At 45.5% G+C, this 27,992-nt stretch overlaps 2 protein-coding genes across 4 annotated transcripts; one reads left to right on the top strand and one right to left on the bottom strand.

Moving 5' to 3' along the window:
• Positions 1-20: 20 nt before the first annotated feature.
• On the top strand, positions 21-5,984 carry lpl2a (lipoprotein lipase 2 a). Its single transcript, XM_076022952.1, has 10 exons — positions 21-482; positions 1,218-1,420; positions 1,687-1,866; positions 2,282-2,393; positions 2,486-2,719; positions 3,852-4,094; positions 4,195-4,315; positions 4,393-4,611; positions 4,705-4,809; positions 4,887-5,984. Exons 1-10 carry the CDS (start codon positions 383-385, stop codon positions 4,906-4,908), a joined length of 1,539 nt encoding a protein of 512 aa, XP_075879067.1. The 5' UTR covers positions 21-382; the 3' UTR covers positions 4,909-5,984.
• On the bottom strand, positions 5,756-27,850 carry LOC142886040 (disintegrin and metalloproteinase domain-containing protein 10). Of its 3 annotated transcripts, none has more exons than XM_076022949.1 (15): positions 27,130-27,850; positions 26,119-26,251; positions 25,828-25,946; positions 25,517-25,672; positions 21,016-21,119; positions 20,281-20,403; positions 18,716-18,808; positions 18,367-18,535; positions 12,899-13,062; positions 9,593-9,764; positions 9,361-9,505; positions 9,020-9,203; positions 8,318-8,417; positions 7,834-8,054; positions 5,756-7,023 (listed from the first exon to the last, which is right to left on the bottom strand). In XM_076022949.1, the coding sequence occupies exons 1-15, from the start codon at positions 27,188-27,190 to the stop codon at positions 6,919-6,921; spliced, it is 2,049 nt and encodes a 682-aa protein (XP_075879064.1). In that variant the 5' UTR covers positions 27,191-27,850; the 3' UTR covers positions 5,756-6,918. The 3 variants fall into 3 exon arrangements, with proteins under 3 accessions (XP_075879064.1, XP_075879063.1, XP_075879065.1); XM_076022948.1 differs by having other exon boundaries at positions 26,119-26,257; positions 27,130-27,845; XM_076022950.1 differs by having other exon boundaries at positions 21,043-21,119; positions 26,119-26,257; positions 27,130-27,814.
• Positions 27,851-27,992: the final 142 nt, after the last annotated feature.

Below are 27,992 nucleotides of genomic sequence, written 5' to 3'. Positions count from 1 at the left end.
CTGCTCCTTAAAAAGTGACGCCGCGCTGCTTTTTAATCGAGGTGCCTCGCTGCCAGGCAGTGTCGTAAAGCCTCCCCATAAAGCGGTGTAATCATTTACTTTACACATTTTTTTTTCCATTCCTCGCCCGAGGCTCGGCAGCCAATGGGCCGTCAGAGGTGCTATTTAAGACGCTGACAGTTCAAGGTGGCTCAGATATCAGCGATCCCGGAGACCTGACAGAACTGGACCCGAACCGGAGGAGGAAAAAGAGGAGGAGCGACACTTTTCACGCCTTCTGACAGCGCATAGATTAGAATAGATTTTTTTTTTTTTTTTTTTTTTAATCTACAGCAAAACTACTTTTTTTTTCTTTCTTTTCCTCTCTCTTACTTCCAAAGCGATGCGAGTGTGGATAGTCTGTCTGCTGTACTCTGTTGCACTGAGCGCAGCTGTGCACGATGTAACGTCTCTGGAAGGAGACCTCGCCGATTCTATTTTCGGTGAGTTTCAAGTTTGTCCCCCTTTTGTCGGAACCCTTCACGACTCTCACTCTCTCGGATTGGATCGAATCGAATCGAATCGGATCGGATCGGACGCGCGCGCACGGCTCTCGACGCTGACGTTTCACTCGGTGCTTTTGTGTGTGTGTGTGTGTGTGTGTGTGTGTGCGCGCGCGCGCGCGCGCGTGTGTTTAGAGTCCGATGATAACAATCGCTTCCTGCAAGATACCGCGAGCAGCACGTGTAGACTTTCCGTCCTTTTTTTGGCGAGCGTCCAACAGTGGGAGACTCAAACAGTCCCGGTGACTGGTGTCTATTCTGAGATATTATGCCATAAAGCCAAGAAAAGTCACAATCTCAGGCTGAAAAGGAAGAAAATGAGGAGTCATCTGTTTACAATAGGGCCCCTAAAACTCCTCCGACCCCCACCGCCCACCTTTGAAGCATGTATGCATGTTTCCTACTTCCTTCTCCCCTCCCCCGCTCTCGAGGAGCCCTTTCATTGAGTCAGCTGACTGGGCCGCTGAGTTGTGGGCAGATTACAGCCAGGGAGGTGGCAGGATTAAAACTGGTGAAAGGTCTCTGGGCTTTTTTTTTGTTTGTTTGTTTGTTTTTAATGGAGTCTGACCAAGTGAACTTGAGTAACCTCTGGCAGCCCTTCGGAATCACACGCCAGACCTAACGACTGACGTCGAACACTTTCTGATCTTCTCGTTGGTCTCGCTTCTCTTTCAGGCAACTTTCTCGACCCCCTGAAAGACTTGCTGGACCACGACAACAAGGATGAAGCCAATCAGACTTTCACCAAGTTCTCCCTCCGCAAGCCTTCCCACCCCGACGACGACCTGTGCTACATCGTCCCCGGCCGGCCCGACTCGCTGGCCGCCTGCACCTTCAACAGCTCCTCCAAAACCTTCCTGGTGATCCACGGCTGGACGGTGAGTAGGCATCCGGTCGGCCTGCCGCGACCTGCCCCGCTTTAATAGACACCCACGGGCCTCGTTCAAGCTGAGGAGAAAACCACTCCTGTTGATCGACTCGGTTGACAAGAAAAGACACGTCCAAGTTGTTTTGAAATGCTGTGAATTCGGACCGGTTCAGTCGTTGCTCCTGAACTTTTCGCCGAACTTAACAAGATATCTGCGTTTGTTTTGCCACTTTCAAAGTTTAACGCCCGTGTTGTTTGTTGGGTCTTTTTCCTCAGCTGAGCGGCATGTTCGAGAGCTGGGTGGCCAAGCTGGTGTCGGCGCTGTACGAGAGGGAGCAGACGGCCAACGTCATCGTGGTGGACTGGCTCAACTCGGCCCAGAATCACTACGTGGTGGCGGCTCAGAAGACCAAGGCGGTGGGGCAGGAGATCGCTCGCTTCATTGACTGGATCGAGGTCAGCACACTTTAGGAGAATGTCATGAACAAAAATGTTCCTGCCTTGATTTTTGGGGATAATCCATTAATCACTTGTTATCCCTCCCATCGCTTCATCAAATTCCAATCCAAGGAAGGGCCTCTGGTTTCCATTGCATTTTGAAATGGAAAAAAAAACACTTGGCTAATAACAACGTTCACCCTTCAGTTTTAAAATCACAATCAAAGTCATACAAATAACCATTTTTTAGGCTTTTTTCACTCTAAAAATCAAATTTGACACCATGGTCATGACAACAAATCATTTATTTAAGATGAACTTTTATTAAATCTAATTTCCCCTTTAATTAGGCTGCTAGATAACAGTAATTCATAAGTTTCCCTGTTCACCACGTCAAAGAAAGGCTGTTTTTAAGCTTGTTGTTGCCTCTCAGGAAACCACCAACGTGCCTCTGGAGAACATCCACCTGATTGGCTACAGCCTCGGGGCCCACGTTGCCGGATTCGCTGGAAGCCATGCGACCAATAAAGTTGGAAGAATAACTGGTAAGAAAGTAGGCAGGCCACTCCGACGCGCTGTGAGTGTCTTGGGAACGTTCAGGCGCGTTCTGATCAGGTGTTTGTGTCTCCGCCCGCAGGTCTGGACCCGGCCGGTCCCGACTTTGAGGGGATGCACGCCCACAGGCGCCTTTCCCCCGACGATGCCCACTTTGTGGACGTCCTGCACACCTTCACGCGGGGCTCGCTGGGCCTCAGTATCGGGATCCAGCAGCCTGTTGGCCACGTGGACATCTATCCCAACGGGGGCAGCTTCCAGCCTGGCTGCAACCTGAGGGGGGCGCTGGAGAAGATCGCTAACCTCGGCTTGTTCGGTGAGAGACGAGCGCGACACAAACTGCGGTCATATTGTAAATTTACATCAGTTGCTCAAAGTTATTTCAAATTAAAAGCCTTAGCTTCAACACTCAGTTTCCAGTTTAGACTTTTACCTAAAACATTAATTAGATTAATTAATTAATATTAATTAATAATATACATTTCTCAATTATAAAAGGGGATATAATAATACCATGATCAAAATGGTATGATATGATGATGGTATGGTATAGTAAAACTTTGTTAACAAGTAGATGGTACCTTATTTATCTCAACATTCTTTTTTAATAAAAGAGAAAAAAATAGGACAAAAGTGAACTTGGGGCTTGTTAAGTAATGATTTAATGTTACAAGAGTTGCTGTTGGTGTTTATCAGTTCTGGCCGAGCGGTGTCCTCTTACTGTTTTTCATTTGCCGCCTTTTCTTCTTCTCTTCGTGCGCTGACACGAAGAAAGCAAAATTCTTCAACGCGTCTGATTTAGAAAAAAAAAAAAAAAAAAACTCCCTCAAGCATCTGCAGACTTTGTCACTTGGTTCTCCCTGAACCCTGACTGCTTCCACCATTTCCACTCTATTGCTAGATCTTTAGAAGGGAGCGGAGAGCAATGCATGATGGGTGACCGACCAGTGGTAAATGTACTTTGTTTCCCTCTCTGCTGCACTCCTTTCAGCCCTCCGAGGCTGCTTGTCTGCAAGATGCATCGTATGAAACTGCCATAACGTCCCCAGTAACTCTCAGACACATTGATCACATGTGCTTGTCACGTCTATTAGAAATGCATTTTTTCGTTTTTTTACAGAACTCAAAACGGTTTTGCGCACATAATGTTGTGATCATGACGAGATGCACCGAGAACAACTCGTCCTGCAGCCTCAGCTTCACTCTATCTTCTTGCTCCTGTCAGCAGTCTCCCCCCCGGCAGCCTCGCTCCTGTCATGCTGCACAATGAGCCCATTCATGGCGCTCTGAAAATAAACAGAGGGCCTCAAACACGGGCGCACAAGGGTCAAACACAATATCAGTCTGGCTGCACCAGTTGATACAGCAGCCTCCGCCCAGTGAGGTTCCCGCTTAATGAATCTCTGCCCCGTTTCTACCCCCTTACCCCCCAACCAATCCTCCTCCAGCCATCACCGACGCCGTCAAGTGCGAGCACGAGCGCTCGGTGCACCTGTTCATCGACTCGCTGCTGAACGAGCGCGAGGCAGCCAAGGCCTACCGCTGCGGCAGCGGCGACATGTTCGACCGCGGCATGTGTCTCAACTGCCGCAAGAGCCGCTGCAACACGGTGGGCTACGACATCAGCAAGGTGCGGCGGCCGCGCAACGCCCAGATGTACACCAACACGCGGGCCCTCATGCCCTTCAGAGGTGGGTGAGAAGAAGGTCTCCATTCGGGCTTGGTGTGGCATGGTGTGTTCAGGTTCCCTCCCTGGTGCTGAGCTGCTGTTGTCGTTGCTGCGTCTTTCAGTTTACCACTATCAGCTGAAGATTCACTTCTCCAGCCAAGTGAACCGCTCGGAGATGGAGCCCTCGCTCACCGCCTCGCTGTACGGCACCGAAGGAGAAGCTGAAAACCTGGAGCTGAAACTGTGAGTGGGGCTCGGTTTTTCTTCGGCGAGGCTTCCTTTGGAAATATTCCTCAACGTCTCGTGTTGTCGTCTGGCAGGAAGGAAAAAATTGTGAGCAACAAGACGCACTCGTTCCTGCTGGTGACCGAGAAGGACATCGGAGATCTTCTGATGTTGAAATTCAAGTGGGAGGAGACCAACGGCTGGTCGACGTCCAGCATGCTGAAGATGGTTTCCTCCTGGTGGTCCGGAGACTCGGACGGCGCCAACATGGAGGTGCACAAGATCCGCATCCGAGCCGGCGAGACGCAGCAGAAGTACGTCGTGTCACGTTTAGGGAGGGGAGATGGACACCAGTAAACGCACCATTTCAAGGTTGCTCAACTGATTTATCTACTTATTTCTGACAGGATGGTGTTCTGCGTCAAAGACCCCGATGTGCAGAGCTTAACGCAAGAGTTGACGTTTGTCAGGTGCAAGGATGCCTGGAGGACAAACAAACGCAATCCGAAAAGGTGAGTTGAGCCTCACTTCATGTCAACATCACAGTTTGTGCACCGTAATAACAAACCGCTCTTCTTCTTCTGTGCAGAATAACTCTGGGGAGCCACTGACCTCCAAGGAACCATCAGTGAACGCCCCTCTGTCCATCTCAGCACTTAGAAAATAATTTAACTTATTTTTCTGAGATCATACAAACCTCTTAGTGCCTTGTTTATAACCACAAAATGATGTTGTTGTTTTTTATTTAAAGAACTGTATATGTAAATAGTGTATAATATTTTATAGAACAAGTGTTTTTATGAGTGGTGTAGATCTGACATGGTCAGAGCATCTCATGCTGCCTGATTGGATTTTTACCTTGATCATGTGTGGAGGTGCGGATCCCTGTTTGGCACTTTGTATAAAATACCTCAAGTGTATTCTCATATTTCTAGCAAACACTGTGAAAAAAAAGTGCTCTTGCGCTCTGCTGGAGGTCCAGCAGTTTGTTTCTAAAAGCCAAGATGCGTTTTTTCTTGTCTTGGCTTTTGTGTGTTGTACTATAACAAAGCATTCACCACTGTGGCTCTCGGCAGCGTAACGTGACTGTGGGACCGCTAGCAGTGTGCCTTACTGTCTTCACATATGGTGCTTCATGGACGTCAGTCTTTGGGACTTTTACACTTGTCAGTCCTGTTAGTACATCTCAAAAAGATGTCGCTGTTACTTAAAATAATCCTGGCGATAATCCGTACAATAGAAACAATCGTCTTTGTCTTTTTTTTTTCTATCATAACTGTACTGTTTCTTCTGTACTTGCATTCTTTTTTTTGACATAACCTGATTTCACTCATTCAAAAAACATTTCCATTTCTGTGAACCTTGTGTAAAGCTGGGGCTCATTAGAGACCGAGACCGGTACTGTAATCATTGTGAGCGCATTTCCAACTACTTAAAACATTTGGAAATGTTTTATTCTTTTTCTTTATTTTGCACTGAAAACAGGGCAAGAGTGAGTTAAACCATGTTACTTGTACAGTCGTGTAAATAGCTTAACACCGAGGAGATCTCATAGCGTAGAAAACTGTATTCTGTGTTTTTTTTGTATTGGTCAAACTTAATCTGTAAATGTAATCTGTCTGTAAATTTGTAAATATTCTCAGAACTGTATAAATTCCTAAATAAACCAAAAAAAACTGCTGGGTCACCATGAGCCTGATTTCCTTTTTCTTCCTATCAGTCACAGAATAACCATCAGAAGTTGGACTATTGGCCCTCCCATGCTGCTTATCTGAGGGGTTGGTGTTTGTTTCACTTATTTGTGACCGATTAAAACATCTATATCTTTTTGACTGCCTTTCTTTGGGTTGCGCTGTGTCAAGGTGACCTCAGAGATAGACGCCAATAGGCTGATAAGTGCTGAGTGTCCAGAAGCGCAAGTCACAAGTTCAACTTCAGTAGTTGTGCGTACAATAAAACTCATTCTTTTGGGTGCTATTATATATTATAATTTAATAGCACTAACACAGTAAATGATAACAATGTACAATTTTACCACATTAAAGCAGCAGAACAATATGTACAAATATCCCTTTTAACCAGTACAGAGCAGAGGTTGAACAAGATGTATGTCAATGTTGTTAACATAAATAAACAGTCAATGAAAATGAAGACTATCCGTTCCAAAGGGGCAAAGTTCCAAGTTTCACAAGTTATCAGCTGTGGCACTGAAGGGGATCAAGCGCCTCCATTAAAATACGTGGAAACTTGGACGGACATCAAGACTCGTGCTCAGTTCACATGTGCAGTGCGCGGTTAGAATAATATGGAACCTGTACAGTGAGCAGTGGTGTTGAATGGCCTTTGATCGCGTTTAATCCGCCAAATTTTCCACAGCACATGCGCGGCAGTCTGGCACAATGCACAGACAGACACATGGCGACGTCAACAGAAACAGAGTGGGTCACCTGCTTCCTGCCATGGCGCCTCAAACAATGCGACCTCTCAATGTGACCTTGAGAAATCCGGAGCAGTCAATCCTTCCCGTTGTTCATCGCCAGCTGTCTGGCATCCAACCGTCCGTCCGCCCGCACTGTCACCGCCACGCTGCTCGTATTCTCCGGAGCCGATCCGCTCCAGAGTCACTCCAGGTCGGAGGTTTCCAGCGTGCGGCCACATAGGAGGACGGTGCAGCCCATCAGTGTGCACAGAGTCAGGATGGCCAGCAGGATGGCCCACCAGTGGGCCTTCAGAGGGGAGAGAAGCATTTGTTACCAATGGATTTCATGAATAAGATGTGTAAAAAAAAATACTATCACTTACAATCACTCAGCTGTATTTTATTTGGGTGGTTTCAGCTCAAATGGCTGCACCAGATGCACGTGAACGCAGCATTTAGCACACCACTGCATACTTCCATGGTAATCTGAATAGTACAACAACTCATGCTGTATACAGGTAGCTTCTTTTTCCTGTATGTTTTTTCCAGTGTTTTGGGTGTTTTTTTTTTTTTAGAACAGCTAAGAACAGCTGCACCACCTGCACCTCGACCTCCTACGTGAAGGATGAGAAAGAGGTGGGAAGCGGCGGAAACTTCAGACTGGTTGAAAACGTTGCTTATTGGATGTCTGCAAGACGGATGATCAGTTGAAATCCGAGCGGTCCAGCAGCTGGGGAAGGCTACTGCTAAACACTGGTCAGCACTACTAGAAAGACATGAAATGAAAATTTATCTCTCTCCAAGTTCCTCCTGAACTTTGCCCCGTCTTGAACACAGCAGACAGAGGGAGTGGGGGTTGTTGAACGGGTCAGTGATGCAGCAATGGGAAAACAACAGAGACTCATCACGTCAGGGGTCATGTCAGTCTCCCTTGAAACAGATGGTTGAGCCCCAGATTCTTTTTTTTCTTTTTTAAGCTAAACGTGCCTTCCTGATTTGCCGCGGTGCTATGAGCTATGACTGCGACACGTAGATGCTCTAGTCTAGAGTCGATCCTTAAAAAAGACCAGAACCTCATTTTAAACCAACAGAATGATTTTTTTTATTTAACCTTCACCTTCATCCACTCTCCTATGTCGTCAAAGTCATCCAAATTAAGGATGGCGTTTTTCAGTCTGGCTATGGGACCGTCGGCGTCCAGCAGACGACACACGTGGAATTTGTCGCAGTAGCCTTGGTTCCCGGCGCACGGTGCCCCTCCGACCAATGGCAGCGCTTTCCTCTGGAACTGACGGGAGAGCACAGAGGAGGTGGTGCTGGCACACGTCTCAGGCTCCTCTGCCATGGATACAGTAAAAGAGAAATTCAGATATGTATTAATAGCCTGTCTTGCAACTCCTCGTGACCTTGAGCAGAAAAAAGCTCCTCCACGCCACTTTGTTGGTACACAAGCCGAGCGCGTCAGACGATGTTGCTGGTCTTATGGAAAACGGTGACGTAAGACCGCGACCTTGGTGCACGGCGACCGGAGCTCGCACGCTGTGAAGAGTGTAAACACATTCCTTTGTAGTTGCGGCCGACGCGCGGGCCTTTCTGGTTACCGGGCTGCTGGCAGCACATGTGGCATTTCTCCTTGATGGAGTCTCCAGGACAGTCGCACTGCTGCAGGCCGTGCTTCACACACACGGACTCGGAGCACACCTGCAGAAGAGGAAGAGGAGGAGATGAGCTGGTGCAGAAGTACATCTGGATTTGTTCCCATTTTCTAGGAAGCAAAGTGGAAGCATGTTAAGGCTAAAGACATGACAAAGAATGAAGGAAGTGTTTTTGTCCGGAGTTTCTACTTAGAATTCATCTATTAAAAAAAGGCTTCATTTGAATTGTTCAGATCTTCATTTTGAGTCCTGGCTTCCACTTACATATATTTCTGTTTTACAGTTAGGCCAATGAGGTCGAACTGTGACTTCATACTAATAATTTTGTCCAATTGATTGGATATTTTTTGGATTCCAAAAAGCACCAATTTGACCCTATGTTGTGAATTTTTACTGTCCCATACCTCCCAAAACACTTTCCCAAGCCATAATAGCTCAATTCCATGGGCCAGACTGACTGTAACTCACTTAGCGCCTCTTGAGAGCAGTTTGGACGTCTTTGGTGTCAAACAATTTTAACGTTTTGCGCCTCACATAAAATGTGATTTTCTGCATTTTCTCACTGATAATTTAGACCTTTTCCTGGACGCAGACGGCTTAAACCTTGGCGTCAGGGAACCCCAGGGACGATCCGTCAGGCTGCCTCACCCCGTTCAGACACACTCTTGTCCCCAGGCTGCAGACTGTGAGGTTTTCCTTGGCGCTGGGCTCGGGGCAGTCGGGGGAGGAGCCTGGACACACACTCTCCTCCTGACAGTCCGTCTCCTCGTCGCAGGTCTGACCTGCTGGCTGGAACTCACAGTTGGGCCTGCAGCATAGGCCCTGACTCGGACTGGGAACAAAGGACAATAAAACTGATGAGAACAGGACATTTCAATGCCCTTTGACATCTGTATAGTGAAATATCTGTATGTGTGTGTGTGTGTGTGTGTGTGTGTGTCTGTGTGTGTGTGTGTGTGTGTGTGTGTGTGTGTGTGTGTGTGTGACACCTGCAGACTTTGCCAGGCTTAAGGCGACACTGGACGCCGACAGGATGCGTGGCGCTGTAGCAGCAGGCGTCAGAGTCGTTGTGACCCACGTCGCACTCCTCACCTTCCTCCACAATCAGGTTTCCACAGATGGGCTGGTCACTGACTGGAAAACAGAGCCACCATACACAATCGATCATACAACCACTAAATACACACACACAAACATCAACTGGAGTTTATCTGCTCTCACTCTCGAAGCACTCGTCCTTCTTCAGCTGGAGGATGTTGCTGATGTGCTTGACGCTGCACGGCGAGAACTTGTCGTTGTTTTCTCGCGTGCCGTCTGTGGCCTGCGGGAACATCAGGTAGCGGCCTTTGCCGCCGGCCGAGCCAAGGTCGCCGCAGTTCGTTCCCTCGTCGTGCTACGGTGAAGACCACGGGAAGTTTTTCACTCGGTAAAATAAAGTTCATTAAAGAATGTACAGATGAAAAAAGGAAGCAGTGGTTTAGCAAGGACAGGACGATTTTACTATTACTACTCAGTGTATGTATAGTATTTACTACTATATTAAGATAATACAATTTTAATGATAAGATTTAATAGATCCATTTAATAAGATTTTAGACTAGACTAGACTTTATAATCTCTAGTGCTCACCAGAATGTTCATTGGCTTTAAAAGTTATCTTTGTTAAATTTTATTGGCAACTTTTCTCATTTTCTTCTCTGAAACGAGTTAGCCCTGAAACAAAGAAGGAGTCCCACACGTTGCATACCAAGGACATCAGGGTCACACACATGAGCTCGAAGACCAGAAGATGCATTTAAAAGGGGCCATAGGCAAGTAAGTGTAGTAAGTAAGTAAGTAAGAAGTAAGTGAGAAAATCCCCTTTTGGAATGTCACACAAATTTTTTTGTTTTTGTTTTGAAACTGCGGTCTCACTCTGGAACATCTCACATATTCCCATTTAACGTCTTTGGCAAACAGTCATTTAAATGAATCCCGTCAAGAACTTTGCAGGAAGAAAAACATATCTGACACGGAGAAGGGCCCCCAGCCAGATGTTCAAAGGGCCTTTGAACCTCTCCTTCCCTCCGACTCAGACCGTTGAGCCTTTGCAGACTTTATGAGGGGCTTTCGCCCACAGCAGCACGTCTCTTGACGATCACAGGGGACACACAACCCACCGACAACAATGCTCATGCGGCAGCTACTTCCATATGTTCTTTGGTTGAGACCCAACAACATGGATGTTATGTTTCTTTTTCGGAGTCAGACAACTAAAGGCCCAGCGTCTGATATCAAAGTGATCTTTTGAAATCTAAAAAGCCAATTGAGTGAGTTTATTGACTTGTGTGCTTGTTTTTGTCTCACTTTGTGTGTTTTCTTTTTTCTGTGAAAGTCTCCCAGCCTGACTGCGCCTACCTGCACTCTGTCACCCCGGTCTGCTCCGCCTCCCGACGCCACTCACACCTGCTCTGCCTCGTGCAATCAATCCCACCTGGTCGTCATCAGCTCATCAACACTCAAAGTCCACTCTGATCTTCAGTCCCTGCTGGATCGTCTCTCTGTACTGCGGTGTTATTTCATTTCATTCAGACGTTTGTCCTTTTTTGATTAATTTTTTTGGTCTCTTGACCTTTTGGCTTGCTGAAATCCCTGTGCTTGTCATCTGCACATGGTTTGAGTTTTTTTTTTTTTTTTTAAGCAAGTCAGCAGTTCACCCCAGTGGATCCAACCTGCTCCACTAGATTCCACGGTGAGATTCCATCCTCACCTCTTGTTTTCGACTGAAATGCTCTTTTCTTAAGTCCTATGCTCACTTCTTCTTCCACTGATGAGCATTTTTATTTACTGTGGAATAAGGCGGTGGGCCATATTGTGCTACCATACATTCACAGTGGTTTAGAACATGGATCTGCTTGAGCTTTCAATCTTTTCCCATGACATCACAGCTGCCATGATGTGAGATGAAGAGGGACATAAGAAAACAGGGATTAACATTGTCATTGTTTGCGATATACTTTTTCACCATTAGATGCAGCTAAATAGAGCCCAGTGGATATTCAAGTGAGAGAAAAAAAAGTCAAAGTGGGCTTGAAAGTGTCATTAATTTATTTAAAATGTTTATTTAAAATGTATTGAAGTTATTACTTATTGAATTTCAAACTGACAAAGATATTAAAAAAAAACTGTCTAAATTGTTATAGAAGAAGACTCAAGACCCCTCCTTGCGCAGGTCTGAACAACATTGTCTGCATTTTTGGCGGTAATAAAAAAAAGAGGCCAAAGGCTAAAAGCAGCCTACGTCTTGCGCCTGCCACAACTCTCAGGTGATATAGAAGCTCGGACCGCTTCCTGTGCTCTGGTCGGTATGGAAACAATGAGACATGCCTGTCACAGTATCCAGGACACCAGACCAGAACAGGCCAAGTTTGGGTATTTTTCAGGCTCTGACGTAGCAGAACTAATCTGCTCGGCGCAGCCTGAGAGGAATCCTTGGCCCGTGAAAGTGTGAATAACACGGAGCAGAAAAGGGGGACGGAGGAACGCTGCTGGCATTTCGGCAGTGGGAGAAAGGTCGCAGGTGTTGGCTGCCAATCAAACCAGGAGGAAGGGGAACCACCGTAACGGCTCACGTGCGGCGACAGATGTGGAAGTGGATCGTTTATTCGAGAGAGTCATGAATGTACACCCCACGTCCTGTTGCTGTCGTTGGTTTTTGAGAAAACGGAACAATTTTTATAGGGCTGTAAATTAAAGCACGGAAAAAGACAAGCGGCATGAGGGAAGGAATTTCTCTTTTCCTGCTGCGTTTAAACGATTGGGTGAGATTCAGACGTCGGCCGGAAGGTCCATTAAAGCTCACATAAGTGGGGCATTCACACACAATTTGTTCTGCCGCGCCACAAACAGCTTGAGAGGACTACATTTCAGCATGGTATAGATTCCTTACGTTGAATTAAGATTCAGGACACAAGCGGCACTGGTGTCCAGTCACAGGGGCACCGCAGAGGATAACAGAGGAGTTATTGCACGCGGCTCGTACTTAGACTTCGTCAGAGACGAAGAACGACGGTTTGACTGGCAAACTGACAAGTGAAGAAGTGAGCGCGAAACTTTGACAGTGTGACAAGCTGAGCCAAGCTGTGAACAAAGGGTTGCAAAACAGTGAAACATTCAGCACAGAGACCCAAAGGCCTATTATGGCTCTCCAAAAATGACCGTTATCTTTTATCATTTACGTATTTGACAGCATTTCAAGTCACATACCAACAGCTGTCAAAAAATAATCTGTAACTATCTGATAAAGTGAGCTTCTGTGTGCTTTCATGCAATTTTGTTTGGACCTGCACTTTTGATGAACTATTTAAATGGTAAGACCGAAAACTCAATGTAGCCATGTTACGAAGGGGAAATCACATATGTTGATGACAAAGTGGTTTCCACTTCTCTCTTTCCAGGTAAGCAACACCAAGAAATTGTCATCAGCTGTTGCGTCAATCCGACAAAAAAACAGTGTGCAATGTTGCCTGAAGCCACCGGCCGACTCACTGGAGCGCCCAGGCTGTGTCCCAGCTCGTGGGCGAGGGTGAGCTGGACCTGTCGCGGTGGCAGCAGCTCTCCATAGTTCTGAATGGTGACCAGGCCTGTGTTGAGGGTGGAGGTCCGGCCGTTGCGCAGGGTGGTGGGCTGGGAGCAGATACCCCCCCAGTTACCTGGAGGACGGAGACACGAGGGGAGAACGGTTGAGTGCCGGGGTGGGGCTTTGAGAGAGTAGCATCAAAACATTCTGACCAGTGGAGCGGTCGAACTGAGTGCTTGATCATCACCAGCTGCCCCCCTCACCTCACCGCCCTCCATGCATGAACAAGAGCTGACGACACAGTTTCACTGGAACCTGTAGACCCCCCTCGGCATGCCTGCCTGTCACTTTATGTACAGTATGATTACATAACTGACCTTGTGCTACTGGAAGCACCTTAAACCAACAGCGTGTTATCGACCCGTGAGGCCCAGGGTCGGGGGCCAGGGGCTGGGGGCTGGGAGCAGGCGGCGGCAGACGGGCTAATAGACCTCCTGAGCACCTGCCTCACTTCAGAGCCCTTTCGCCGCCGGTTGGTCTCCAGCGGTCTCCGGTATCTTTATGTAACCTCCCTGAGAGCTTTTCTCACAATTCAAAGAAGCAGCTGGAAGCGTTCACATGGATATTTGGCTGGGACATCAAAGTTCAGATGACTAGACCAGCTCCCCGCTTCTATAGAAGCACGCCTAATTGGTCCGGCTGAGGACCAATAGCTTTTCAAGGAGACGACTGGTGGATTTCACCAAAGCAGCCCTCAGTTATCTTACGTTTTGACCTCGACACGGTTTTCCTCCATGAATCGTGCTGCGCATACAAAAGAAAAGACAATGAAGCAGCTAGCATGAGCTAGCTAGCTAGCTCCACACCGCTGCTCATCCATCTTCATTTTTTCTGCACCAGCGTCTTTCAATCGGCTCCATCAGGAGCCATTTTCAGACATCCATGTGACCCTGGCCTCCCCTCATTGGTTCCCTCCATTTATGCTCACGTGTGCGGCAGGTTCAGAGGCCTCATTCTTGGCATGCGCGCACATGAATTTTATATAACGCCTCTTACACAATATGGTCAACAGTAGGGTTTTTTTTTTTTTTACTCAAGGCATAAGGTTTGCAGTGTTCACATCCGTCCTCACTTTCATGGAAATCCGAGTTCACCATGTGTCACAGGGGACTGTGGGAACCAGCCGCCACATCTGGATCCTCCACCGTGTTTTTGTTACACGGCAGGCTGCAGGTGTGACGCACAGAAATGCTGAGGGACACTGGGAGGTCGAAAAACAAAAACAAAAGTGCCCACTATCTCAGCTGAAAGGACACTGAGGGCAGTGGCAAAGACAAGGAGGGCTACATTGTCACTGGGTGGCAAGTGTTACAAAACAGCCTCTTGCTATTTAAGAAAAAAGTTTCAAACCTTTCAGCTTTTAAAGTACACTGAGCAGTTGAAAGTCAATAAGTAGTAATTCAGTTTCCTAAAAAACTGCCTTGGACTCTTCTAGCTTTGATTCTCGCATTATATTAGCATTGTTGCGACATCCCCATGCTTTTGACCTGAAAAGGCCCCCCGGCCCACTATTCAGGGAGCCGAGTTTCCTAGAAAGAAACTGCGTTTGGACGCCTGTGCCAGGGATTTTTGGCAGAGCGAGCAATAAAGGGGCTGGGTTTTCGTCCCCACCTCCTCCCCTCTTCGTCCTGGTCCTTCGCCACGGAGGGGAGGTGGAAAAGAAAGACGCCTATTATTAGCTTGCTTGACAAATGCATCGGGGAGAAGCAAACACTCCTCCGGATCCTTTTGACAGAACGCTTACCGTTGGCAGAGACGGTGCTCACACACACTAAGACACAAAGGAACAAGTGCAAAGAAAAACTCAACAAATGCAAGACGGTCCAACTTAGATAATTCTACACTGACAAATGGAGGAGAATCAACACAGATTGTCTTTATTTTCAGTCCATGCAACTATCAAAACGGACATGGTTGTGTGTTTATGTATTTAGATGTGTCATTGATTCAAAACTTAAATAGACGTGTTGGGATTGCTACAGTAAATAGACCCAGCCAGTGGCCCAGCCTGTGACACACCTGCCATGGCTGCAGTGTAATTCTGAAGGTCAAAATGACAATTCTAAAAGGCTGTCAGAGTTTCCATAGCAAGGTAGTTTTCTGAGACGATCTTGGGGGGGTAAATAGGATAGATGCTGCTCCAGGATCAGAAATAAAGATGAGAGACGGCTACTTCACATCCAGTTAGAAGAAGAACTAAAAAAAATTGTGTGACGTTTTATCTTTTACAGATTCCTGAGTGACGCTTCTCCTTGAGAGAGTCTTTGGACTTCATGTAATTACAGATAACTCAAAGAAGTAGTTACTGTCTCATCATTAAAAAAAAAAAACAGATGTGTATACATATAGATATTTCAGGATGATAATCTCATCCTGTAAGTGTTTAAATCATCCACTGCATATTCCTTTTTTCACTCCGAAAAAGTGTGTACTTAAGGACATTGTTGCTGAATTGCACTGAAATTCACAACACCTTATACTTGAATGACTTTAAGCTCTTAGCAAACTACAGTAGCTCCGTGCCAGACCAGCTGTAGTGTAAGTGAGTCGAGTGACTTTCCATCACTGCCCCCTTTGTCTGCAGGGTTCATTGACCTCTACACTGCCAATCTGAATAGGATTTATTCACCTCATGTTGAGACCAATATGACCTTATTGTTGCAGAGGAAAGAAAGACTGCCTGGAATGCATACAGTTCAAAAGCACCTGAAAGCCTTCCGCATCCAGTAGCAGCATCCAGAAACCAACAGCTATATTAACACCGCTTAACTCTAAATTAAGTGGTCACATTAGATTTGTTTTTGCATAAATCAAGCTGAAGCTCCACGGGCACTGCCTGTTTAGTACCATAGCTGTGATTTTTAATTAAATTTTCATTTTAATTTTTCATCCTTTTGACCTAGTCAATATAAAAGGACAGAACAGCCAAACAACAACAACAGAGCGAGTCGAGTGGAAAAGTACTATGTGAGCCTCCATTAGTCTGAGGAGACGAAGGAATTTTACTGGTGAGAAAGTTCACGTGTGGCCTGAGACGCTCGGATCCCAACCCCCCAACCTCCACTGGTGTATGAACACATAACTCTGAGGAGGGGGGAGCTGCGGGAACACGCGTCTTGTATGTACGTATGTATTGTCTGTGATGTTGCAGTAATGCCAATGAGGTCTTTGACTTTATGGCTATTTGCTTTATTTTGCCATCTGTTACCCAAGACCACTGATAAACTGGTGGAAGAGGCTTTTGGAAATGCAAACGTTTTTCCCCTCGGGGTTATCAGGGTTTAATAGTGTGCTTGTTTTTCACAGCTGTCACGTGAGGCAGAAGTCACAACAATGTCAACAAATCCGTCAATTGTGTGCGGATACCTGTTTCTGTGAGTTTCTCTGTGTGCATGTGCGTATGCACGCCTTTCTCACGTGAGAAATCACCATGGTGATCATGTGGAGGAATGCATTTACCAATCCATCCCCTCTAAGACGTCTGGCCGTTGTGGGTGTGTCTTATGTTTGTGGGAGAGAGTGAGAGAGAGAGGAGTGGGGGAGAATAAGAGTGCAATTGAGTGAGAGAGTGTCAAAGGTTTGTTTCTCCTCAGTCACATGTTATTGTGGTGGTCTTCTCTCACGCCCCTGAGATTAGCCAATCAAAAGCCAAAGTTTAGACAATATCACGGAAGAACCTCCCACTGCCACAACCATCCCTCCATATGCGTCCAGACTTCCCCCAATGTGGTGCAATGCAAAGACCTGAGAAATGTGGCTGATAAGCTGAGGTAGTAAAATTGTGAAAGTAGGTCAGTGAACCAATTCGGGTAAAACTCTGGTGAAACTGGTAAAATTGTTCGCTAATTAACTGGTCAAATCGTGACACGCAAATAATTTTTATTTAGTCCCAAATCAACTAAATTCTACATTTGAAATTCCAATGTGCAAAAGTCTTGATAAGTTGAAGTTCTGGGTGTTTTTAAAATGTAATAATTAGGTCAAAATAAAAGCCTCAGTGTTGTTTTCGGTGCAGTGGAGGATTCACATGCAAATCACAGCTGATTGTTACTTGATGATTTCCCTCACGTTCTGTTTTGGGTTTCGGAAACCAAAACAACGGCTGGAAAAAAAAAGGTCCCTGTAATGGGAGCTGTGTACTTCCAGCAACCTTCCGTGCCAAGTGGACCTAAAGAAGGGAAGGAAGGGGAGGGAACGGTGGTGCTGAAGACTTTTCTGCCACTTCTTAGTCTCATCTTGGCTTGTTTTGCAATTCGAGTGCGACCACTTACAAAATGAGGAGCTAATGAGCATTTCGCCAGTGTTTACATGAGTCCTTACAGTCTCTTTAGCACTAATTCAAGAGTGCATGGAGTCTTGTGTCATGGCGAGGTCAGCGTGCTGGGAGCGCCGCGGGGAGCTGAGCGCTGATAAATCAGCCTGGATCACAGAGAGACTCACACAGAGATTCACGCAGAGATTCACACAGCACACACAGCAGCGGGAGATTATCTCACTTGCTAAATCTTATGTTTCAGCGTGGAGCCGTTTCTATCTATCACAATCTTGTGGTTCACCCCGCAAGATTACATTCCAATCAGTGTGATATATCATGTTCTGCAACATGATATAAAAACGTTCTTAGAGAAGCATTTCTAAAAGACGCCCACACCAACTTCTCATTTATTTTAAACTTCTTTCAAGTTTTTTTTTTTTTTTTTTTTTGTTTTGACATGTGCGGTCACAAACAGGCACACATTTAAGACCAGCCAGCTATAGCTCGAGGCTTCCTGCCATTGTGGAGGATAACTATGCGTCACTGCCCATTGGTTTTTCAACTCTCGCCAAGGCCAGAAGAAGTGAGACAAAATCTTTCCCACTGGCCATCTATGCAAATCTCCTGAGCATCAACCTGAGTGTGTATGATTAAAGAAACACATGATGCAATAAAAACTTTTTTTGTATTGGAGATCTGATTCTTCAGAATTGAAGAATCAGAATGTGAATTAGTGGGATCTTAGAATTGAAATGTTTGCGATCAAGCTTATTATTCAAAGCTACATTCCACAAACTCATCAAGTGAAGGAAAAATCTTTTCACTTGTTCCACAGCCCACCTACAGGGGGCGATCGTGTTCACTTTGTTTTCTTGCCGTCCCAATATTATAAACAGGATCTGCTAACAGACAACAGCTTGACTGGTTGAGCTCTGCGATGCCAGTCAAGCTGTTGTCTGCATGTAGTATGCAGGCGGTGGAAAAAACACATTCTGTTAGTGTTACCATGAAGCAAAACAAAGCCACATGTGAGCAGTGCCTACAGCTCAAGCTCTTGGCCTAACTGATTCCACGTCTCTACATTAGCCCATGTGTAAAAGAACAGAGGGGGGTCCGACTCACCCGTCCTGCCTTCCCAGGCCAGGCCGAGCACCCCGCTGTAGTCTCTGTTGGTGAGCAGATAGGACAGACAGAAGTTGCCCCAGTTGTACTCCGAGTAGAGGCTCAGCAGCTTCTCCGGCCCGATGTACAGAGGAGAGAGAGGGTCATTTTTATCGTCCTCCGTCATCACCTGCAGGACCACACAAGTCCGGGAACAGCACATAATTACACTCTATGGGCGCTCATTTTGCATGTAAGGCAAAGCGGTTCAAAACTCAAAGGAAACACTGACGTGCTTTGCGTAATGCGAGCCTCAAATGACTCGGTCCAATAATTAGAAGTGGCAGTTTGAGTAAAAGACACGTCTTACTCGCAGAGATTTCACTTTAAAGTTGAGCAGCCTCATTCCGTCAAAGTCCACCTTGTCGTAGATGTCGTTCACGACTCGTATGTAGGAGGCAACCTAGAAAGAAAACAAATCAGTGATGACAAAACAGGCAGTATTCTTATGAATAATATACTATAATTGTTTAACAAATTTTACTTCTTTGAGTTTTCTGACTTTCTGCAGTAGTAGTACCAGTGGTACTGCAATTTGCCATACTTTTTTATTTTCAATCATGTCGTTTTTTTGATTCTTCCTGAATTCAGTCCATCCACAGCCTGTTGTCACAGTGAGGTTGGCACAGCTGGTCATGCAGTTCAGGGAACATGTACACAGCAGTCACATGTGATGGTGCCAGTCACAGCAGCAGGGGTCGGCGGGGTGAATGCAGTCTAGTAGAGCACGCTGGGACGCTCCACAACTGTAAATATTGACACCTTGGATGAAGGAGGTACCAAAAGTAGGTCAGCGGTGATTGACAACAGCATTTTGTCTGTTTACACTCCACAGTCACTCTGTGGTCATCGCTTACATTCTGTTTTCTCAACCGGTGCAACAAGAGGGGGATCTGGCAATGCACCAGAGAGAACAAGAAGTACGTGCGGCCATCTGAGAGGCCAGAGACAACAAAAAGTACGTGCGGCCATCTGAGAGGCCATGGTGATGAGAAGAAGGTCAGCAGGACGAGCGCCAAGGAGTACAAAAGCAAGGCCACAGAAGTCTGAGCCCACTCACATGCTCACGGACGTTTGATTAAACACTGTCACGTGAGACCGATTTCACAACATTGTGCTACAATTCGTCACAGATTGACCCCCCTGATCCAATACTATGAACATGAGTCCAACTCCTGAGACGAGACCAAACATCTGAACGGGCTGTTTCAATAAAATGAACTTTGCATCTCATGGTTCACGCTACTAATCCGGGATAAGGGTCACAGGGGACAGTATCCTTAGCAGGGAAGACTACCCTCTCCTCAACCACTACCACGACTCATTCAGGGGTCCCCGAAGGCGTTTCCAGACCAGCCAGGAGACATTGTCTCTCCAGCTGGATCTCCTGGATCTGCCCAGGGGCCTCCCTCCCACCAGTTGGGCATACCCAAAAACAACTCAGCTAGTCAGCCATTCAGCGAGGCAGTTAAGCATTGTCTAAGATTTAGAAGCATCTTATAGTCAAAAAGCATGGTGTGCGTGATACACTGGAACCCTGTAGGAATTTTGCTGATCTGTTACAATCAAAGTTTAAGGTTTTAGAGAAAAATGAAATCATATTTCAAATTTGTCAAACTACTGAAATGTTCAACAAACGGGTTTGGCCAATTTTGTTTTCAAATCAGGCTTGTATTAATGGAAACTTCCACTACTACCAACTGCAGAGTCTGCAAGCCCTACAAGACACCGTTTGAGCACTCCTTCATCCTGAAGACAAAAGGGCAGTGACAGTGGGTCCGTGGAATGGCGGGGTGTTTGGACTTTGGTCCACTAAATTTAAAGCCCACTGGTGATGACACAAACCCTTTTCAAAGAGGTGAGACGTGTGGTCACCTGAGCCACCACGGCTTTGACAGACTTGAATCTCTGGTAGTAGAGGTGGTCTGCATGGAAGTGGAGCAGGCAGCAGGTCTTGGACTCCTCCACAGTCCTCTTCCCCCGGCTCAACGGTGCCTCCTGTGGATGGCACCAAAAGCACATATGAGAAAGGTCTGACTGAGCAATGTTTGCACGTTTGGACCATGATGTACTCGGATCCAACTAGTGAACCAAATTATGTCCGTTTCCTCTCAAGTTAAACTGGTATGTGTTCTGTCCCATAGAGGGCGATATGTTGCACGGAATGCGTCGTGGCTCCAGAGGTAACGTCTGTTCAGTCGTCTTAATGACAGACGAGGCAACTATTGTTGACCACGGAGAGTCTCACACCCAATCAGGAGATAATAAGGAAGTCAACAAAGGGGGTTATTAGTGCCGTTTACATTGCAGTTGTTTATCCTGTGATCTTTTTTAACTGTCACTTAACAGCAGTGTAAAGGTCATGATGTCAATGGGAAATATGTATGTTTATCAGAGTTTGGCCTCTTCTAGTCACTTTATTCGTTTCTGTAAAACCTTTTAATGCTCATGACTGTGAAAATCATTAACTACCAGTGACAGCAGGAGAGGAACGGTGGTAGAAAGAATAAATGCTCTTGTAATGTAGGTCAGCCCGAACAGAAACATCAGAAACTGTGTCTTCTCATCTGTGTCATGGTTTGAAAGCGGTCAAAGAAAAAGTGTTTTTACACTGAGGTGATGTCTGGAGTGTCCTACCTCGGGTCTGAGGTTTTGGGCAAAGACGTTTAGATGTTCCACACCACAGAATCCATCGGTTCTCGTAGAAGGTACAACTGTTTGAAGCAACAGAAAACAGACAACAGACACAAAGAAACATTTGATTGACAGAATAAGCTTACACATGCACGCACGCACAAAATTTGTTTCTTCTGCTGCTAAACCCCTTTACCTTAGACGTCTCATTAAAACAATTGTATGTTTTGTCTTTAACTGTGTCCCTTATTAATAATAAATATTGGTACAGAGATAAGAGAGGATGGTTTATCAGTCTCTTGCTTTTCATTTATTGGAGCTGGCATTGAGACACATTGCAAGGCCAAACTAAATTCCAAATTAAACATGCTCCTGATATCAATCTGCTCATCGGAAAACTTTGTGTACTTTGACATGAGTGTTTGAATGGGTTACAATCAAGGACACAAGTTCACTGTTAGACTTTGCAAAACATTTTACAACAGTAAACGTGTTCAGATAAAGAGATTTTGGAAGAGGATTTGTGCTTGTTTCTGCATTAAAGTTTTCAAACATAGTAACTTTGGTTGCCTGAGCTCAGTTATTCCTCACTATCCTCCTCACAGCTCCAATCACAAAGAGTCAACAGATGACAGTTTACTTCTGGAAGGCTGAGTTTATGGCTACAAGATACAACATAATGCATTGTTGCAGAAGTTCTTACAGCAATGTGAGTATGTGATGGAGGTTTATCTTTCATTGGTTTCTATCATCTGATTATGGTATATTTCAAATTTGATGCAGGAAGGACGAGGCAGACAGGAGTGATTTCATAAAGGCTTTCTAAGGGAAGTGCAGGCAACATACTTCATACCACCAAACAGATTCATGTGTCATGTGATGATGAGTTGCATTTGATGTGTTGAAATTGAGTGGCCAAAGCAAAACCTCTATGGCAAATCTGCGCTTGCGAGACACTGGGTATAAAGTGCATGGGCGATGGTAATTATGGGTGTCATTTGTGACCCAACCCATAATTGCCGTACGACTGTAAATATGGCTGAAGGCTAAGATGCAACCAGCAGTCTTTGTCAGTATGTCATGTAACAAACATGGAAAGAGGCCCTCGCATAGGATCCAACACTTTTATAAATAGAGGGCCCACATTTTGGAATTGGTCCTGTGTTGGTGAATAAGAGCCAAGGGGCAGCCTGTGGAAAACATTGTATAAGGTCCCTTTCAGCCTGGACGCACTCAGAATTGCCATTTGTACCCTGCTTCTTGTGTCATGTTGTCTCAATAACGATGCAAAGACTTGAACATGGACTATTGAAACCAGAAGGCCATTACCGTGCACACTTTATAGTTGAGAACCAAAGGGAATCTGCGCGTGAATGCAGGGAATGCGAGTGCAGTTGGCGACACTAAATTAGATTAAGGTTAGATTAAACAGGGTCCGGGTGTTAACAAGTTGCTTCATCAATCCTTGAGGTAGGGGGAACAAAACCATGCCAAGGACATCAACGTTAATCAGAACGGCTCTGACTTGCACAGTTTACAGTGGAGTCACATGATATTATAATCACGTTCACATGCCAGGTAATGTTTAGTGGGCTGCTGACCCATAACAACCTCAAAGAGGCAATATACGCTCTGTGTGTGTGTGTGTGTGTGTGTGTGTGAGAGAGAGAGAGAGAGAGAGAGAGAGAGAGAGAGAGAGAGAGAGAGAGAGAGAGGGAGAGAGAGAGTATCCTGGTAAAACATCTCCCCGAATGAGACATGAGACCACAGTAAAAGACGTGCAACACATGACTAGATCACCCCATGCTACGAAAGTCCAGCAGCCAATCAGAAACTTGCAATATTTTCTCATGGCCTAAGCTGGGGGTAAGGGGATATGGTGTGCGGAGGGGTGCGAGCGAGGGCGTTGATGTCGATGCCTAAATTCCGGGCATCCATCCAGTGGAGGATTTTCTCCAGACCTCCTGGAGTTTTTCTCTTTCTAGGAGTTCCTCTGTTATCTGCTGTTTTCTGTTTCCTTGTGGAAGGCACGGAAGCCAAAGCAGAGAAAAATGAAGAGGTGCAGTCCAACTGTCAAAATGCATTCAGGCTGACCCTTTGGTATCCTTGGAGAGAGTGTTACAGTCAAAAGGTTGTAGCATTTCCCAAGATAGCAACTGCCTGTTGTGTTAAAACATTCAGACCTGACGCAGCTATGAGTGTCTTTACTCTGAGTGTTTAATTTGCAACTTGACTGTTGTGGTCATGACATCACCCTAAAATAAAAAGGATATCACCAGCATATTGAAAAACCTTTAATTATCAAAAAAAAAAAGTTAAGGTTTTGCACAGCATTTGTGCAATGCTGAGGTTTTTCCCAGATTTAGAGACGCCTTACTCAGGTTTAATGGATTACAGATCAAGCCAAAAAGACCCACAGTGTTCACAGTGTTCTTATAATAACATTTTGCTCCTTGTTCTGTCCAAGTTTATGCTGCGGTGGATTTTGAATACCCTCAAACACTCCTCTTAAAAACATTGAAAAGCTGCTTAAGCCTCATTTCTTAATACTTGCGAGACTGAACATCTCAATGCTCATGATGCAGTTTTTCTCCTTTACTGTTTTTCTTAGATTTCTTGCTTTTTCTGAGTGAAAATTAGCAGCTGTAAAAGCTCTGTCTTCAGGGCTACTCGAAACGGACTGGTATCAATTAAACACTGATGTAATGCTGGACATTGACTTGCACAACATTAGTTGTGTTTCACTGAGCATGTCCAAAGAAACATGCTGCAAAAAAGTAAGAGGAAATGCAAAACGATCTTGCGTGTTCCCTTTCAAAGCAACCAGAAGAAAAAAAAGTAAAATATATTGCATGTATTATATTTACGGAGGGCTTCAATCTGAACTGACTTCTAGCATATTTAGCCCTTTACAGCCTCCTCACAAAAAAGTTTTTATGTCCTACTAAAACTAAGCTTCCATGAGTTCAGAAGTACACTATACTTTTTAGTACTTTGTTAAATAAAGTGTTTTATGATTACTCTTAACTTTTAATACTTGCCTGCGCTTCCTGTTTGATATCCTTGCTTATCTGTTTTATTTTGAATGAATTTATTTGAATTGATATCTGTGTGTTTTTTTATTACGCATGTTCTGAAATGTGAAAGATGGAATTTCTAACTTCTGGGGAGATCACTGACAAGCTAGAGAGAAATATTACTAGAAAGCTTCGGTTGTGGACCGTTAACTTGTGCTTGTGGGTTTGTGAGGAACCATGGCAATGTGCTCTTTCTGTCACTCTATCTTTAAATGGCCATGGTGGGTTGTGCCGTGCGTCCCAGATCTGAGAGACCTCCCAGCATCCCAGCCAGGGGGACCAAAGGTTACTCATTTGAACTTTGCTGAATCCCTCACGATAAATGGTGGGAGTGGAAACGCACAGATGTGCAGACACATTATTTCACATCAGTGCTCACCTGGCAGGTCTGATCGTATACCTCGCTTCCAAAATCACACAGTTTTCTGCAACTATGAAACATGTCTGGGATGTTGGATGCCTTTGTCTCATGTGAACGAGGTTTTGAACGAGGCTGTGGAGGTGGGCGGGAGACACGGGGAGGGAGACAGCCAGAGTCAGTGTGGACAAACATGGAGGGGACGGGGCGGCTGCGGGGGCTGTGCTTCCAGTAAATTGCCTTCTCAGAAAACAGCTTTGTTTTTTTTTGGTCTTTTTTTATTTCAAAAGTGAAATACACATGCACGTAGCCACCGGGACCTGCAGTTGTTTGTGTGTGGTCTCGCTGATGGCTGCCATCTGGCAAATCCATCAGCCGATGTGGCGAGCTGTCTGAAAACTTCATCTGATGTTGTAGAAGCTCCCTGCAGTCCCCTCCTCAGACCCTGCAAGATCCTCCGCATGCTTATCTTCTTCCTCTCCTCATTTTCTCATCGCATTCTCCTCTTTCCCCATCATACCTCCTGCTTGTCTGCCCCTCCCTCCCCTGATTCCTCCTCTCCTTTCCTTTCCCTCCTCCTCTTCCAAAGATCAGACCATCCTCAGTTAAATTTTCTTTGGCTCGTGTCCAGAGGGGTCCAGGCTACCCCCCAAGAACCCTAAATAGGTTCGGCTGTTACACTATAACTCAGCTCTTACTCCATGCCGAGGGTAAGACTGTTCATTGACCCTGAGTGGCCTCACATTGCACTATAGTGGCCTCTGGCTGCAGGTCGAGATCCTCCAGGATTAGTGCGGATGAGAGATCGATTAGTCCGTCTCTCTGAGAGGCTTCTAGCTGGAGCATCAGTCTAGGAGTTGCCGGAGAGCAATTCCAGCAAGAAACTTTTTTTGTGTGTGCTTTTGCACTCCTGCATTTTTCTCAGAGCGGGGAGTCAGATGTATGTTGATCCAGAGCCAAAACACGCTGGGAAATATGCAGTGAGAAAATATAAAACATATTTTTTTCTCCCCCCACAAAATGGAAAGTGATATTGTCTTACCCATGTCATCGTCCCGGTAGATTATGGAGTGGTGGTCTGTTGGGCTGCTGGTGTATCTTTGCACGGATTCTACATGATAAGCGCCGTCGGTTGTGTGGATGGTTCCCTCAAACTGACCCTGCAACACAGAGCCGTAGCAGGTCGAAGCGTTTTCACCTGCGGGAAGAAGCCATGTGGTCAATACAATGTTAAACAATGTAAACGTGAAAGAAACTTTAACGTTTTACCAAAACCAACCAACAAAACGATGTGATGAAAAGCCAAGAAATTTAGTTTGACTAAGGTCTACAAGATTTCCCGCTCATACACACCCTCTAGCGTCCCTGAATATATGTGGGAGAGGTCGGCCGATGTCGACCCCTTCTCAGTGTTGACTGTGAAATCTTCAGAAAAACCTGCTGCGTCAGGTTTCAGCTGCAGGTGAAAAGTCCTGGAGGAAAGGGACACAAACAAACTCACAAAAGATTTCTTTCTTTCGGTGGGATGTATCAAGGGGCCGCACAGAGAAGAAATGAATGACTGGCTTCTATGCATGAATAATGATATGAAAAAGAAAAATGTCTGAGGAGACTTGAGTGAGAGAGTGGATTTGGTGGAGCTACCTGTGGAAAGCAGTGAAGTCCAGCTGCAGAAGAGACGTAGCGTCTCTTCTGGCTCTCAGGTGCTTCCTGTGAAGATCCTCCCTGTCGTACGACAGTCTTTCGAAACGCCCTATAAAAGGGCTGAGGTCACTCGCTGCCCCTGGCAAGAAGGGAAAAACATTCCATTAGCGTCAAAGCTGTGCTCGAATAAAGGAAAACCACGTTGGTTTCGCACCTCAGACCGCGGGATTACAGGACACGGATGACGTGATGTTACACAGACGTGATTCATATTTTCTACCGCAAGAAACATTAATGTCTGTATACACAGCAGCGCAGCAACAGTGGAATGGAATGGCTTGTATTAGAGTCTAAATTGACTGAATGTCAACTGTAAATAAAAATATTAGTCAAAATTAAAATATTTACAATTAAGACACTATTGAGGATGATATTAAAGCCAGAGTTTTTTTTTTACTACAGTTTTTATTTTTTTAAGTCTTCAGCATCAGAATATATAAAACTAAAATAATGATACAAAACATCTTCTCTTTGGCCACGTGGACACCAGGAACACCTACACTGATGACGGATATTTTTTCCGTCTTCAAGTGCGACAAATTGTCTTTACACTAATTAGTGACTCTTTCATAATCACCGGTTAGCTCAAACAGACATTTTCCCCCTTAATAACATCCCAGAAAGCCCAATATTTGGGTCTCACTCTCTGAAAGCTTTGTGTTTTGTGCTTGTGTTTGCAAAATTCCTGAGACAACAAGTTGAAACAAGTTTAACTCCATCACACTTCACCACATCAGCCGATATAGTGCAGATGTATATGCAGAGACAGGCACACACCAGGAGGACCACCACCCCACACTCCATACCACCAACACACACACACACACACACACTAAAAACATGCAGCCTCTCATAGTAGTTCACAGGGTGCATTGTAGGTAAACACACACACACACACACACACACACACACACACACACACACACACCCAAGATCACCACATTCCATCACCTGTAATCCGTTTACAGCCGTGAAGCAGCAGCAGCAGCAGCCAGCAGTGCTGAGGCGCCATAGTCTCCCTCCTGGTGTGTTTTTTGTTTTTGTTTTTCACCCGTCACTGTTTTTCTTTCGTCTCTTTAGCTTGCAGCCGTCCTTCCTTCCCATCCTGCTTTTCTTTTACCTGTGTCCTGGGAAGCCTTGCGTGTCGGAATGCTGCTAGTTAGAATGTTCAAGCTACGACTCAACGTTGAGATAGCCGCTCTGGCTCAGTGGAGAGGCATATTCAGACTTGTTTGCTATGCTGTTGCTTGGTTTTCTGCGCTGATAACGGAGGTTATGGAGGTGTGTGCATATATTAAGTTTCATTAACTATCTTGAAGTCTTGGATTCCATCATACTGGGTCATTGGGACAGGGAATGATCAGATACTGGGAGCACTAATTTATTGCCATGCTGGAAGTGCTTGACTTGTCTTGCAGGGTTTTGGCTTTTGAAAGCTTTCGGTATATTAATGTTGACCAAGCTTGTGGGTAGAAGGACACACTTGCAGTCTCCATGTGTTTCTAAGAACTTGCATTTTAAAACTCATGCCATAAAAAAGTGTCCTTTTGTATTTCAAAGTAGAAGTGAGCGAACTAAACATGTCTCAATCGTGCTATCTTTTCACAGCACCAGGGCTCCCCCCCCCCTTACTTTGGACAAAGTTTGACATTATTACTTGGTTTGAGGATCAGCGAGAGGAAATGGCCCAATCTAAACTTGAAATGCCTGAATCTTCACCCTCGCCCAAAATACTCAGAAGAAATAACATACCGTTAATAATTAGATATGGTCCATTAATGTTACACAGTCCCTGTTTAGATATACATACAATA

The sequence above is a fragment of the Nelusetta ayraudi genome, unplaced genomic scaffold, assembly GCF_046127955.1.
Source record: "Nelusetta ayraudi isolate G7.1 ecotype Tasmania unplaced genomic scaffold, CSIRO-AGI_Nayr_v1 ptg000013l, whole genome shotgun sequence".
NCBI lineage: Eukaryota > Metazoa > Chordata > Actinopteri > Tetraodontiformes > Monacanthidae > Nelusetta > Nelusetta ayraudi.
Note: the sequence above shows the minus strand (reverse complement) of the source record. Positions and strands in the feature narration are given on the sequence as shown.

Bases quoted from the DNA above. Each gene is read 5' to 3' on its own strand.
- lpl2a (XM_076022952.1), top strand. From the start codon at position 383: ATGCGAGTGTGGATAGTCTGTCTGCTGTACTCTGTTGCACTGAGCGCA. The intron at 1,867-2,281 runs GTCAGCACACTT...GTTGCCTCTCAG, and splicing joins GCTTCATTGACTGGATCGAG to GAAACCACCAACGTGCCTCT. The intron at 2,720-3,851 runs GTGAGAGACGAG...ATCCTCCTCCAG, and splicing joins CGCTAACCTCGGCTTGTTCG to CCATCACCGACGCCGTCAAG.
- LOC142886040 (XM_076022948.1), bottom strand. From the start codon at position 27,190: ATGGCGCCTCAGCACTGCTGGCTGCTGCTGCTGCTGCTTCACGGCTGT. The intron at 26,258-27,129 runs GTGATGGAATGT...CCTTCTTGCCAG, and splicing joins CGGCTGTAAACGGATTACAG to GGGCAGCGAGTGACCTCAGC. The intron at 9,506-9,592 runs GTGAGAGCAGAT...TCTGTTTTCCAG, and splicing joins GAAGGACGAGTGCTTCGAGA to TCAGTGACCAGCCCATCTGT.